We start from the raw sequence: 15,461 nt of genomic DNA, 5'->3' as shown, positions 1-15,461 counted from the left end.
CCACCACGAGAATGAGACAGATCTCAGCTGTTATAGATAGTCCTGATATGGGGTGTCCTATGGGAACCTTCTCTATTCCTTTCTGGGGTGGTTTATGTATTACCTCCTCAATTACGAAATCCTCTACCTTTTATCTAGTATTTGCTAAGTGTTACCTCCTTGCAGAGCAGTCTGTTATTGCCGAGATGCCCGTGTTGACGTGGCACTTGGTAGACCTGTACTTACTTGCTTGTAAATGTAGAACAGGGGTTTTAATTTAAGGCAAATGCCAGTAAGTGAGAGTCTGAGTATGTAATGATCTACAAATTTGAATGTGCATTAAAAATATTGCTCAAAGAAAGAGTTTTAAAGTGGATGAAAGTTAAAAAGCAAAGATAGTTTCTTAAAGAGTTTGGCAACAGGTAAGAAAATGGCATGTATTTACCTACACATATACAGAGTTGGAATTTTTTGTTTTGCTGACCTTGATTTCTATCTAGTGACGACTCATTACTATATGGAACAGGAAATGTTTTCTTTTGGTAGTAAATAAAGTCATTTAGGAGACTAAATAAATACCAACAGACTGGCTAGTATAAAACGGCTTAAGATATAAGGAGAAAATCATTTGAGAGCATTCACACGATGTGAAGTCAATTGCATCCTACACAATATTCCAGTTAATCCTGTTTTCCAAAACATGAAAGCCTGGAAATAGACATAAACACGGCACCTTTGTTGGCGCTTTGTAGCAGGACACTGGAATCCACTGCTTTTTCTGATTGACAAGCAGAAGGACGATGATCAGTAAGAGCGCTATCGTGATTGGAATTGTCACCAAGGCAACAGAGCTAACTGACGCATCTTCACTTGGGTGCGGTCCGCTGCTGCTTCTGTACTCACCCTGGAGATGACTCATGTCTGCAAGGCAAACGCGAGCGTTTGTTGGTAATTATACATGGGCCTTGACCGTAAAGAAGACTGTAATTACAGAAGTCCCCGTCATGGATCTTGTCAGTCATGAATTTGGACTTTCTCTCCTGAAATGTCACTTTATTTATATAAATTAGAACAACTGAAAGCTAGTATCTTGTACAGGGACTACATTAGCCGGGGAAAGGCCATCAAAAAGAGGAAACAGGATGGAATCTAAAGCACAATAACAAGCCAGCTGGACAATAACCTCTTAGGTCAGTTGCATTTGCATCATCTTATCTGATCGCAACCAAATTCCCACTTGCACAAAAATCAGCCTGTGTTTCTGTGCTGAGGAAAACCTGGAAGTCTTCAGATGAAAGTCCTAACTCCCACCCCGCTCCCCGCCCCCTTCTAAAAACCAGTGAAGACAATTAGGATGTGTTCGCTCCGTCGTTTGTTGGGAGCATATTACAATACTTGCACCACTCAGCCTGTGAAAACAGACTGCTGGCAGTCTACTAGACTGTACCAGGTTTTGCAAATAATTGCAAAGAATGGTAATTTTCAATGACCTATACAACATTCCCATACAGTTGGCAGTGTGTTTATAATCTGCAGCCAAGATAGTTGCAAGCCAGCTAGTAAAGCCTGTGAGAAATGAAAATGCTGTAATTATAAAAGTGTAAGCTTACAATTTTGTAAGGCAGTTAAAATTTCATGTATCCTTTCATCCAAACTGTAATATGCTATGACACCATGCTTAGATTAAAAAAAATAAAATTAATAAATATATATATATACACACACAGAAACACAAGTTTAGGTAGTCCTTCAATTAGAAATGGTTAACAAAGACTGTGTGAGAGTGTTTCTCCTACCCTGGAATAATGGTTTCAGCACAGTTTTAAACATAAGATGCACCTACATCCTTAGACAACTTTATTAGCTCTGTGTCATTATACCTGAAATGTTTTTTTTTTAAAAAAACCCTCTGATATTTATATAAGATACGTGTTAAGTTGTGGTACCTGTCCTTCCATTTTTATTTATCAATGTAAGAACATCAAATGGATCAAATGAAGGTCTGTCAACTCCAGTGGCCTGACAACAGCCTGCTTTCTAATTTTTGTATCAGAAAAGACACTGCAGAATCACTCCTCATTCACCATTTTATCACATTTTTCATTTTACAGAACTCCATCACACTAACACAGATGTTTCTTCCAAGTTGAAGACGGAATGATAATGAGACCAAATTGCATAAATATAATTTAATAGACTGACTCATCTTTACTCAAAGCAAAATGCATGTGAGAGTACTGCGCTGAAGAATACTCTCAGATAACCACCTTTTCAAAGCATTATACAGATGCTACCTCAATAGAACAACCTAGACACATTAAAACAGGGGGAATAAACACAAACCTAAGTCAGCTTAGTTCATATCAGACCTTACCTCTGTGAATGTGGATGATGTCATTTTCACTTGGTGTTGGCCAGTTTGGTACTTCCAATTCAATGTCTCCTCGATGATTTGTCTTCTCGATGGGGATGTTAGTAGGTTCAGGTACATACATCTCTGTGAAAGGAGGTTAAATGTTTCACAAATTACAGGCTGCTTAACTTCCCAGTGCGGCTCTTAATTCAGGAAACATATTCAGCCATCTGCAGCTCTTTGTCCTGTGAAGCCTTTAATTTGTTTCAGAATTTTCACCATGAATAGTCTGGGGGTTTGTTTTAAAACTTTTTTCATACTGTATATGGGATACATGCCTGCTGCCATTATCATCCTAATGTGAATTGGATGACAGAGTCATGTGGACAAATCTGCTTTTGAAAATACAATTTCAGAATACATGCCTTACTACAGTCTTGTTCCTTTGTGATACTAATTAACAAAAATACCAAGGGAAGGCTACATCTTCTCAGCTCAGTTGTAAACTGTCATTGCTGGTTTCTTTGCCTTCCTTTTTTTGTAATTCTCAAAGCAAGAGAATTGCAAGAGGGGGTACTGCTGAATCTCCCCAGTTGTCCTGTTGGAAGCAGTTACCAGCTGATTGAGTAAGACGAGCAAACTCCCACTGAAGTATGTCAGAACTAGCATTAAAAACTGGTTGCAATTCTTATGCCTCTTGTGTCTATAGCTAAAAAAATGTTATATTACTTTTACAACAAGTTAAAATGATGAATAAAGCAATGCGATATTTGAAAAGTAATGAAGAGACTCAGAAAAGACAGAAATGTTAATCACTGACAGAATCTGCAGAGATGTAAGAATATTCATTTTCCTACTTCACTAATGTATTTCCGTAACCTTGTGAAAGGACACAGCAGGGGCAAGCAACTAATTTTTGAATTCACAGTTCTCAGAATAAGCAAAATTCAAACTTACATATTTGCACAATATGCCTATCTGTTAAGAATATTAATTTTCCTGAAGTCTAAACATCTGTTGTCTTCTTGATACTGTTCAAACATGGACTGATGTTCAAAAAACAATTAAAAACCTTATTATCAGTCCTGGAAAACCAGCATTACGGTTACCTGGGTTCTCACATCATGTTACCTGGACACATGGGACAGCAGCTTCCCTCCACGTTGATGGGTTCAGCACAAGGCAGGGGTGGGCAGCTGACAGTGGAGCACAGAGTCTGACCCTGCAGGCAGTAGCAGTGTGTGCAGCTGTCAATGTCCCAGCGTTCCTCATCTGCGTACGTTTTTCCACTGAAGTGGCAGACCACTTTCTTTGGAACGGTATCTTCTGTTGAAGGAAAATGGTGGTGTGATCATGTGGTAATGGCCAATTACCCACAAATCTGCTTTCTTCCCCAAACACAAAAGTGAAACAATAGCTACAAAGAAATCCCATCTGTAATTAAAAAACTCTCTCTACATCTTCCAGAAAATCTGTGTCAAAAAAGTGTCATTCCTGCTTCTTTATGAAGTAAATAATTAGCCTGGGCTGCTTCTCCTCATCTTCCTCATGCAAGAGACTGGAGGATGGATGACTGGGACATGAAATGATGGTATCAGAACTGCTGTGAAAATTAGGAAAAACTGATTTATGTTTGACTGTCTGAGACTGCCATCTCCTCCTCCTTGTTTCCGAGTAAATCCTATTTAACAAAGAAAAAAACCCAAACTTCCTACGTTTTTAAATACCAAGGTTAAAGGAAGATGAACTCGAACTGGAATACTTGAAGAAGAGATCAGGCAGGATGCCAAGAAGGATGAAGTAACTCTCAGGTGACATAACTAGAAGTGCTTAGACTATTTATTATGATAAAACAGATTCAAAACCAATCTGATCATTCCCTGTAACCACATCAATGGAAACCTCCAGAAAAAGGGCAATAACCAAACTCAATACATTTTTTCATGGTTAGTATTAGATAAATTGGAAATTGGTGTGATCTTAACTCTCAGAAAAAAAGTGAGGTTCCAGAACACCTTTCCCAAAGATTGAGAGCTGTAAAACTAACAATTTTTCAGATAGTTTAGACAGATTTTGACACAGTATGTGATAGGGACCTGCACTTGATGAAGCAAGTAGGTCTTGGGAAAACACTTAAAAGACGACATTTTTTGCCTAAGCATTCGATACACCATTTTTTCTTATGCTGCATCCTATGCAAGCCTTTTAGATGGTCTGCAGTATACTGTCTACTTCACTGGGAAGACAGTCATGAATTGCTTACTCTAGGATGTTTTCTGCTGCTATAGCACTTTATAGATAATTAAAAATAAAACTACGCAGCAGAACCTCCAAAAGCCAACCAGTACCTCATTTTCATCTTAGCTTCTTGCTGCCTTTTTTATTTAAGAGGCAAAAATTATTATGATGAAACTTGCTGATGACATGAATTTGCAGATTAAGCATGTGCATGAAGTAAAGGAATGAAATCACAAAGTAACCTTCTTAAGCTGTCAGAGAAATACTGGTTTAACATTCACACAGATCACATATGTAAACATGTAAATATTAGAATTACCTCCCAAATATAAATAAAAAAAAAGTATTAAATAATTTGGCCATCAGTACAGCTTTTAATTAGTGACAACATATTCTCCAAGTAGAAGATTTTGTAAGTGAATATGGGGTGGAAATTGGAAAGAAAGAGCGGGAGGAAAAAGTGGCTGCAAGCTGCAGAAAGCACAGTAGGTTCTTCCAGTGATGATGTGCATGTTAGCACATAGAGCCAGTGAAGCCCTGTGTTGGTCAGAAAGTAGATATGGCTGGGGAGAGGGTGAGGCACACAGCCTCAGCAGTCCTCTTATGCATCCCTAAAGCTGAGCACCCCCTGTGCACTCGGGGCTGATTTGCCCCCGAAGTGCTACCTTGCCCCGCTCAGGACAGCTTCTTCAACTCAGCAGCTGGTTTTGCTGGAAAAGTCCTTTAACTTGCTCAGGCTTTTGCAAGTTTTTAGAGAACACATTACTATTTAATAACAGTAAATGTTTTTTGGAAGAATGAACAATGGTAAAATCATAATAGCAGTGTTGCACCTTTGAACCTCAAGAAGAAACTTTTAAGTGCTAGGGAAATATTGCCCTGTGCGTGCCTCCCGTTTTGGTGTCCATCTCTATGCAAGCAGAAGCACAGGATGAAGATCACAACATCACAGAATCACTTAGGTTGGAAAAGACCCTTAAGATCACCAAGTCCACACCACCACACCACCACCAAGTGCTTAAGGACAGTGGAAACAAGAGAGACTTGCAGTAAGAAACACAAAAAAGAAGACTGCGTGCAGGTCTATCAGTCTTCTCTCCAGTTTCCTCTAGCTGCACCAGTAAATCGGTCTCATCTGGTAAACAAACAGTTGTTTGCTTTCTCTCCCTCTGTTTTCCACAGAAGACTAATCTTGTCTCTAATCAAATAGATATCCCTTTATCCTCTCTAAAGTAGAAGGTTATCTTTCCAAATTAATCTTTCTTTCCACAAGAAAGAAGAATGTTGAACACACAGGACTGAATTTGAGGATTCAGACAAACAACAAAGCATCCTGTAAAATTTAGAATTTGAAACTACACTAACTTGTTAGGCATTAACCAGCTCTGGATCTAGAAAGAAGTAGAACACAGTGCTAAAACCCTGGTGAATGTTTGAAATTCCAATAAATGAAGAAGGCCTGTTTCCACAGAATTTGCCTACTACACATTTTATCAACAATGACATGAAAGGAGCAAGGACCAATCTGTACAAAGATGTGCTTCACAGCTCTCAATAAATGAAGAGTAAACCCGTAAGAACCAGGAAGACAAAAATTAAGAGCATCATCTTACTCCTCTTATAAGCAAGAGTACTTCGTAAAAAAAAAATTAAAAAGTTGTTTCCATGAATTTCAGTTATTTAGATACAAAACATTTTTACAGTATCATCATTGAAAGTCTTTGTATCTGAAGCACTAATTAAAATCTAGCTTCTGTATTTCTTATAGCTGCTACTAAAAAAACCAAACCATGCTTTTAGAGCTCATACAGTTAAGTACTGGCAATATTGTGCAAGATTCAAAGTAAATTAATTAAAGCCGTATCTACATGTTGTGTGTATGTATTTGCAAACCTGACATGCAACGTGTAGGCACTAAGTTCTAGAGGTTTTACTGTTGTAGTTGTTGGCACTAGTCCTTGTGGTGTACCCCTTACTCTACCCCAAAAAGAATTCTCCAGTACAGTACTAAGGCTCATGTTCTGACTCTACAGGTCTGATTGTCGACATTTGCATACACTGTGGTTTTTTTTAAGGTTAAAATGTATTCTGGGTTGAAATTATCTTTATGGTTGGCAAAGTCAATCACTGGAAGAAAAGCCTGCAGAAAGACAGTTGTCAAAGAAACTTTAAATCTTCCCCAGTTTGTAGACAAACCATGATCAGAAAGTAATAATAGGATAACATGGTATTTTCCCCGCAAAGCGTCCTCATCAGGAATCCAAATAGGGTTCCAAGCATAAATGAAATTTTGATAATTTCCAGCCTTTCCAGGCATTTCTTTGATGGAATTCCTTTCATATCCTATAAAACTGTATCAGCTATTATTAAAGATTTTTTTATCTTTAATCTGAATTAAAGATTTCAAGAGCTATATCAATGGAACGTACCTGAAGGACTTCACAACCTTTCTGGCACCTGTCTGATGAAGAACTGTTTTGTTTATAGATGGGCAAGTTGATTCACATGTTCAATTAACACTAAAGCCTGTCAATTTTATTATATTCCTTTTTACTGAATTTTTTTCTACTGTATCTCCCCCTACTACGTTTGGAACTGAAGGTTATAATAAGCTCTGAATGCTTACCAACAATACTACTAAGACTTGATTTCAGTAAGTGCATTATAAAGTTCTTGTCTATCAGCTTCCATTCTACAGCCTTTGTACTTACTGTGAACTCACAAAAAAGTAATCTGTGAATAAATGCTCCTATTCAAAATACAATGAAAAAGTGATCAGTAATCTCAAATTCTGCAACTTTAAAAATGCCTGGCAATTTTCACTGTCTACAGCATCCACCATTCACTTCAACTCCAAATTCAAAGCTAGTGCACGACCCTTAATTCTTTATGCATTTTTAGTATTTTTAAAAAATTGGTTTTTTTAAAAAAAATGTTTTCCCTAATTTTTTCTCAAATATATTATTTCGCCTCTTCTATAACTATCTTCAGCGAACTTCCTGTTTTTTTTTCCTGTATTCTAATTCGGATGCTTTATTAACACTTCTCCCTTCAGTGAAATTTCACAATGCAATGGTAATTAACGTTTTCCTCATATCATCACATAGATCTTGACATAACATATGTGTTACCTAGTAGATCTTTTAAATAAAACAGTTTTTGTGTAATGTTTTCACCTAGTAAGTTACATAACCATTTTCAGGATGATGTCTTTTCAAGCTTGTAGACAAATTACATTTACATCTTTGTGCACTTCTACCTAAAAATGACAAATCACGATCCTCAAAGCTCCCAGGCAGATTTCACTCTCCAGTTCAACTGAAGGCACAAACTGCATCTCCCCAAAACAGGGAGAACATTTTTCAATTTGGAAATAAAACTTTTTTCTTATGCCCAAGAAGGGAACAGCAATTTATCAACTATTTTTATTTGCTCACCAATACAGTAAGGACAACACTGTCCCTTTCTCAGCACCGGTCTCTCACAGGATACTGGTGGGCAAGACTCAGAGTAGCATCTAATCACACCGTCCATGCAAATGCAGCTAGTGCAGACATTGGGCTTCCAGGACTCCGCTGTCAGAAAAATATCTCCTTCATCATTTTTGCAATAACTGGGCATGCTCTCATTGCTTGATGAAGAGGGCTGAAGAGGCTCATCTGTAAATATAAACAGATTAAGTTATTTAACTTACAGTAGGACACATCTCTCATATTTCCTTACAGAAGGTTCACCCTTGAAGAACACAACGGAATTGTAACAATTTGGCTCACTACTTCGGAAGAACTAGGACAGAGCATTATGCCTCTTCAGTACTTCATGTGATAAGGATCTCATGATGTGCTCAAGAACAAAGTTTATGTAGACCTTTACTGAGTTTACTTAAAGAAAAAAAGAAAAGGAAAGAAAAAAGAACAGCAAAGTGAAAAACAATCGCCATCAGAAGCAGCTGAATTTAAAACTTAAATCTAAAACTTGAATCCCAGCTTCTGCAACGTCAGTTCAAATCCTTGAATGATGCAAAGTGAAAAGCTATTATGCTGCTGTCAACCTTTGCTAGCGGACTTACACAAGCTAATTATAAACTGTTGAGAAACAAATGGAACTTGATTGGGCTTCAGCTTGATGCCGATGGGCCTGCTTTAATTCTCATGCCCACACATGGAAGAGACATATTTCTGCAATGAAGCTGTATCTTAATAAATATTATAGATCAAGAAATATATGACTGTATGTGCAGAGAACATGTAAGAAAAGGAGAAGAAGAAAAAAAAATTGAAAGGATTCATAAGGGCACTCAGGGCAGGTTCTCAATCTAACTGCATAAGTTATGAGACCAAGCTCCTTATATAGCCAGTGAGAAAAGATCAGCTCCTTCAAACAGCGTTTTGAAGTTAAGCAAATGTTGCTGTTATTAATAACGAGAAAAAGGGAAGCCAGGAGAACTAGCTTTTTCACTGAAAATATTTTCTCAGAAAAAAAACCCAAAACCAAACCAAATCAAAACCCCAACAAACACCCTGTAGAAGAAATGGCAAAACCTAACTTTTTTTTTTCCTAAAGTAAAATTTTTTAGATTTTGTTTTTAATGAAGACAAGTATTTTCACAGCAAGTTTATATACCGTTCACAGGTTTGGACTACATTTCCAGTACACTAAACTCCCCCATTTGCTATGTAAAATAGGAATTCACGTGCACTTATAATTGCATCTCTTTCCTCAGGGGAAAGAAAATTCTGTTACCCTTCCTGACACTGTGAGGCAGTCTAGGAAAAATCTGGCACACCTGCTGGGCTGGAATGCTTTGATATTACTCAGTTGCCTTCAAGTCACTCTCAGATCATACCAGGTGAAGGTAAAAGCAAACAGAAGTATTTCTGAGACCAAATCCCAAATAGACAAGATAGTAACAACATGGTTCATAAAAAACAAGGCATGTAGAAAGGAAAACAAACAAGTCTGTATATGCCTAGCACTTTGATTACTTTCAATACTTTCGAAGTTTCTCTAATCCTGCATGCTTCCATAAATGAGCCAGTGCATATTTCAAAGATCTTCCAACTAAGGATTCTGATTCTCATGCAACCCCTACATTATTAGATTGTCTTAAAAGATGTTCAAACTCCAGGGCCACAACCCCCTTTACATGTAAGATAATCTCTTGCACACGGTCCAGTTTTGCAGTTGAAACAGAGGACTGCAGGCTCTCACTCCAAACCGCTGAAGAACAAAGGCACCACCACAACCAGCTGTGCTCATAGCAAAACATTCAATATTCACATCTTACGTTCTCAGATCAAGAAAGGACTGTGATGAAAGGACTCTGGTTGTCAGTATATACCTGGGCACTGTGGACAGCAGGAGTCCTGTGTGCGGGTGGGGTTTTGACAAAGAAGAGGTGGACAGACTTCGGTCTCACACAGGACACGTCCACTGTGGCACGTACATTGCGTGCAAGAATCAATATTCCATGTCTCTCCTTCTACAAAGTATTCCCCACCAGGAGCATGACAGATTGATGGACTAGTGAGCTCTGGCTTCTGCACAATGATTTCATCTGGGAAAAACAGAATTAGAAGACAGGCAAAATCAACTGTGACTCTAATGATTAACAAATGTACCCAAGATTAGTAATGTCTGTTATTCTTGACAATACTAGGAGTAACAAAACCAGCTACAAATATATTCTTAATGAAGCTCTTTCAATTTTATGTCACTTTTGACTTTGTCACCTGCATCTCATGGAAGAAGGGAAAAATATAAACAAGAAACAATTTGAGAATCAGTCTTGAAGCATTCCTTGCATTTCAGAAAAAAATCAAACCAACCAGTGACACAGGAATTCGAAGAGACACCTGTCATTTTCTGAAAAACTGTACTCATTGGACAGTTTCTTAACTGCTAAATATAAGCGTAAGTGCAATTCCTGAAAGGATGGATAGGTATGCTTTTCACATGGGATTTAGAAAGTCCAGACTCAACTGTCTGTCTTAAAGTTTCCTGAGTGATACATGTCTGTAGCATTTGGTGCCAGATTAAACACAGAACCCCCTACCCAAACTCCTAGAAACAGGAAGCACTTAACACTGGTGGAAGTGCTTCAGTGCTTCGTTCCATTAAAAAAATAATTAAATAATTAAAAAAAAAAAAGAAATCTGCAGTCTTTGAAATAAAAACTGGACCTAAGGAGATGCTAGGGTGTGTAGACTCATATTTCCAGTGACTGTATCTCACCAAATGAACCTTAATTCCTTTCTGAAAAATTAATTACATTACCTCTACAGCCCTGGCTAAAAGATCCACCAGCCTCTAACCTGGCAGTTTAGAGCACAGATTTGACCTCCTTCAAGTTAAGAAAGGAACTGAAGCTGTTTCCCTGTTCAGCATGAGTGTCCTCTAGCCACAGGGGTACTGAAAAAATGGGGGAACTCTTTTTACCTCTTGGTGTTTTAAAAGAAAAAAGAAACCTGTCCTGCACTTTGGAAGTGTTCAAGCACTTAAAATCAAGAAAAGGTTATGGCACGAACTGCATCCTCACAGCCTGCTTAAAATGCATCAGCAGCCCACTCCCACATAAGGGGCACTGAGGGCAATACTAGTTGCCTGCTTAACATGCAGTTGCTTTGGATCTGGAGTGAGTCCACCAGCTTTTTCCATGCACTGTGTATAGGAACCGAGATGCCTCACACAGCATGTTTTATTCAGCTGCAGAAGCCATGAGTTTGAAAGCTACGTGCTGCAACATGAAGCTTCAGGCCTCTAAGTGATGTTGTCCTTCAGCCTGAATTCAACCCAGGTAACACTGGACAACTAAGGGGCCTACTCAGAACTGAGCTGCCTCAGGTTCCCTGTGCTGTGAACGGAGGGGAAGAGAAAGTGGCTTCCAGGTAACAACACTACATCTCTAAACCACCTTCTGAAGGTCCCTCTCTTCTACTCAATTATAAAGACGCTTAATGTGAAAATCATCCTAATGCAAGTATCTTGTTAAGGACAGTAAAGTTAAATGGACAGCTGCTCCTCTTCTAGTCATTTAGGCAGGCCAAGGCTCACAAAGTGCACGTGCTTCGCCCCACATCGGCAGCACTGCTGTACCTGCCTGGAGAATGGTGTTTCTGCCCTGTGCTCCACAGCATTGCCGTGCAGAAGACACACCACTCAATTACTTGTTTTCATTTCTGGAGAATGATCAGTAGAACTCAAGGATCCCGACTCTGGCCAATCATACTCCGTTCACAAAGTACTCGCACATTTCTTTTTCCAGGGAATTATTTTATCTTTCATTTATTTGGTTATGCTATGCTTTTCCTATTGCTTACATTTATGAACTATGTATGTGATTCAGCAGCCAGCAGCATTTACCTGAAGTGAGATAGCTGGTCCGCTGCCTTGTCACTGTTTGGTTTTTATTTCAGCTGGAACAATATGTTACATTTTATAGCATAGCATCCTAACATGGCAAAAGCAATACTAATTCTTATCTGGAAATTTTCTGAGTCATCTCCTTCACATTTAGTTCTCTGCAGTCACAGGCCTGTTTTACTACAGCTCATACACTGTTCATAATCAGAAAAGCGTAACCACATAGTACTGCTGTACATACAGTATCGCCTACTGGTCCCTTTGCTGCATGGATACTGATGTATCACTGCAACTCAATTGCTACAATATTTCTGAAGGAGCAACTAGCCAAACAAATACATGCTTTCTGGACAGTGTGGCTCTGCAAAACACTAGCAGTTAATGGCTTTCTAAATCCTACAAGAAACCTGGAGCTTTTCAAAAGCATTGCGACAGCCCACTTAAATCTCTTAATATACAGAAACACAATTAAAATGAACGTTGCAGCAGTCAAGGTATACCTTGCTCTGTTGAAAACTAACTTTTTGTTCAGTCTGAAAAATTACCTCGAGAGCTGCCACTTCCCTCTTGATCAGTTAAAGTGCAATTCAAAACTCAGTACATCAGGATTGCTGATCATTTCAATATCCCTATGCCAGACACATTCGAGTGATATGTTCACAGTCTCACAATTCCAAACTGCATTCCTGCCTACTGAAAGCCTCGATATTTATTTAACATCAGCGGGGAATCAATACATTGCAAAATAAAATCAGAAGTACATTTCTAACAAATATAAAACCTCAGTGGGGAAAGAAAACCACACTGGGACTAACTTGGCCATATTAATTCAAGCACTTAGATATGCAATCACTTAAAAAATGCTGTGTCTGCCCTTGCATTGTAAGAGTTTACACCAAGTATGGCTTTGCTAACACAGAAGCTAAGGTGACCAGTACTCGAAAGCAGGAAAGACATCAGAGAAACCTGTGCAGACATTATACCTCAAGGGAATGGGCACTACTGGGTAAGCAATTGCTCTTTTATACTAGAGACCAACATTGCTGATGCTCAGAATCAGACACTGATCTCATCCACAAGAAATGTATAGCGTAGGAAGATAATCTCATACTGATGTTTCTTCCATGAACATTGGGCTTAAGAATGGATTTACCCAAACTCATTCTCTGTACACAATGTAACTAACCACTGGTGCTTCCAAAAGACCAAAATTAACATTACGCTTATTTGAATGCTCTGAGGTGCTCTGTATGTGTTAGGTAAATCACTGTGCACAAGTATGCTGATAATAGAGTGAAATCAGGAATAAGTCTTGGAGACCTAACAACAGAATTGCTGGAACCGGAACAACCAACCTACATTTTTTATTTTGAATCTTGAATGAGTATGTAACGCCAGACTGACACGCTAACCTGTGCCCATCCATATGAAGTATACCATCCCCTACAATAATACACAAATTATTGTGAAAGGTGAGTGACTGCTGCAGGTACTCCAACAGCAACTTCTGTGCAGCCCTGAATTCCAGCTAGTGCAAGTGGAAAATAACATCCCTGTCTAGTAACATGACTTTAGGAATACGATATTCTGTATTTATTATTTGCTGTTTGGCTGCTCCTCCTAGAACAATATTTGCCATTGAATCTTTTTGTTGTTTTGTTTTCTCCCCCTGCTCGAGGTTTCATAGGGCAGAGAACTGGATTATTTAAAACAGACTGGATGTGCTTGTGTGTGGGGAGCTGGAGGAAAGAAAGACAATATCTGATGGGATGCATACAGACCAACATGGCACACTGCTGTGGCAAAAAAATGTGCTCTAAGCTGATAAAACACTAAGGTTCCCGTTAAACATGATCTCTAAATTCCCTGTCAGACTAGCCAGAAACTCAATAACAGAAGAGAAGATAGTGAGCGAGGGATTGTTCCCCTAGTGTGGGTAACTGATGGGATTATCCTCCTTAGTGTTTCCATCTCAGCTAAAAAATTCATTAATGGTTTTCTTTACTAAGATGCTAAGCACTAAGAGCCTGGCCTCAGTGAGCACTGCTAAATTACTTAGTATTTAAAATAGCTTTGGCTCCTTGAAAGCCAGTGCCAAAAGCAACACCACAGCTGGCCATGGAACCACAGGAACCACAGCCCCCAGCCTTGACGCTAAGGGGAGGAGACTGGTGCAGGCTGAAAAAGGCTGGAAGGGAGGCAGACCTTTTGGAGTCTCCCACCTTTTTGGGAACTATGTTTTTCCAGTTATCACAAGGTGAACTAGATTGGAGATCACCATTTGTCTAAGGAATCTAAAGAGATTAGTTACCTTAGGTGCTAGGGACGATACACTCTTCTCTGTCACTTTTAGAAACAGGCTCTGGCTGCTTATTTTGCCCCCAGGATTTCCCGTTCCTTACAAAGAATTTGAAACAGTTCGTAATTGCTTATACCCTGCCAGTGCTGTCTTACCATTTTGCTATTTATAGTAGTATCATGAGCCTGGTTGTTCCTACTGGTAACATGACTTCCAATAAAGTCACAGACAGTATCACTGTATTACAAAAGAATCTGTTTCGCAGAAAAAATATTGTAGGAATCATTCTGAAGACAGAGGGCATGAATCTTACACTCTACTCACACTCTTTAACATCTTTCATAGATGTTTTTCACATTAACACTTATTAAAAATGTACTGAAATGCAGCATTAATTGTACACCACCTTCCCACTGAAAGTATTGAAATAATCTTCTACTGCTGGTGGCACAGGAGCCTTCCCTCAGAACAGAGAATTATGTTGTTCAATTACTTAAGAAGTCTGTTCAAATATGTACTCCTCTGAGGGCTTGTGAAACATACATCAGGAGATGAATTTTAATAAAACTCCAAATTAAAAAAAAGAAAATGCAATGGCTTATTATAATACTTGCTATTATAGGTAACAAAATTGTATATGAGTATGAATTTTCTATCATAGCTAATATAGACCAGAAAGTTTTTCTACTTTAAAGATTTCAATGTGTCAGAGATTAACATGTAAGCACCCACAACATGCACGTGCTTTAAATAGTTAAGTTCCCATTTTTCACATCTGAAATCTCAATGAAAGACACTCATCATGTTATATTTGGGCATAGAAACCTTCATGTATACCTATTGCTGAACGATGCATGAGATTATCTTCATGTACTAGGAAACAGAACACATGTAAAATGAAACCTGATTACAAAGCATAGAGAAACAAGCACGGTACCTGGACATGATGGGCAACACTGCCCTGGATGTATGGTGGGGTTGCCACAATTAGGAACAGGGCAGGTGATCAGGGCACACATTTCCCGTCCATTGTGACAGTAACATTCCCTGCAGCCATCGTGCCAGCTCTCCTCGTTCTCATGTCGGCGCCCATCCATTGACAGGCAAGAGCCTGTTTTAACGGGAGGCATAAGAGAAGCAGTTGCCTCTGCACAAAATCAAAGGAAAATGAAGTTTCCTGGTAAGAGTATGTTGCTTAGGAAAAAACGACACCAACTTTCATGCCTGGAT

At 38.8% G+C, this 15,461-nt stretch overlaps 1 protein-coding gene across 2 annotated transcripts in view; it reads right to left on the bottom strand.

Annotated features, from left to right (window-relative positions):
- Positions 1 to 15,461, bottom strand: part of CRIM1 (cysteine rich transmembrane BMP regulator 1) — a 188,329-nt gene that overhangs the window by 3,333 nt on the left and 169,535 nt on the right. For both annotated transcript variants that reach the window (XM_055816289.1, XM_055816288.1), the window contains 6 exons: positions 15,169 to 15,378; positions 9,912 to 10,127; positions 8,008 to 8,229; positions 3,464 to 3,658; positions 2,354 to 2,476; positions 713 to 900 (listed from right to left, as the gene is read on the bottom strand). In XM_055816289.1, the coding sequence (XP_055672264.1) occupies positions 713 to 900; positions 2,354 to 2,476; positions 3,464 to 3,658; positions 8,008 to 8,229; positions 9,912 to 10,127; positions 15,169 to 15,378 (1,154 nt within the window). The remainder of the gene's footprint in view (positions 1 to 712; positions 901 to 2,353; positions 2,477 to 3,463; positions 3,659 to 8,007; positions 8,230 to 9,911; positions 10,128 to 15,168; positions 15,379 to 15,461) is intronic.

The sequence above is a fragment of the Falco peregrinus genome, chromosome 11 (assembly GCF_023634155.1).
Source record: "Falco peregrinus isolate bFalPer1 chromosome 11, bFalPer1.pri, whole genome shotgun sequence".
NCBI classification, from domain to species: Eukaryota; Metazoa; Chordata; class Aves; order Falconiformes; family Falconidae; genus Falco; species Falco peregrinus.
The sequence above is the reverse complement of the archived record's forward strand: the minus strand, read 5'-3'. Positions and strand labels throughout refer to the sequence as shown.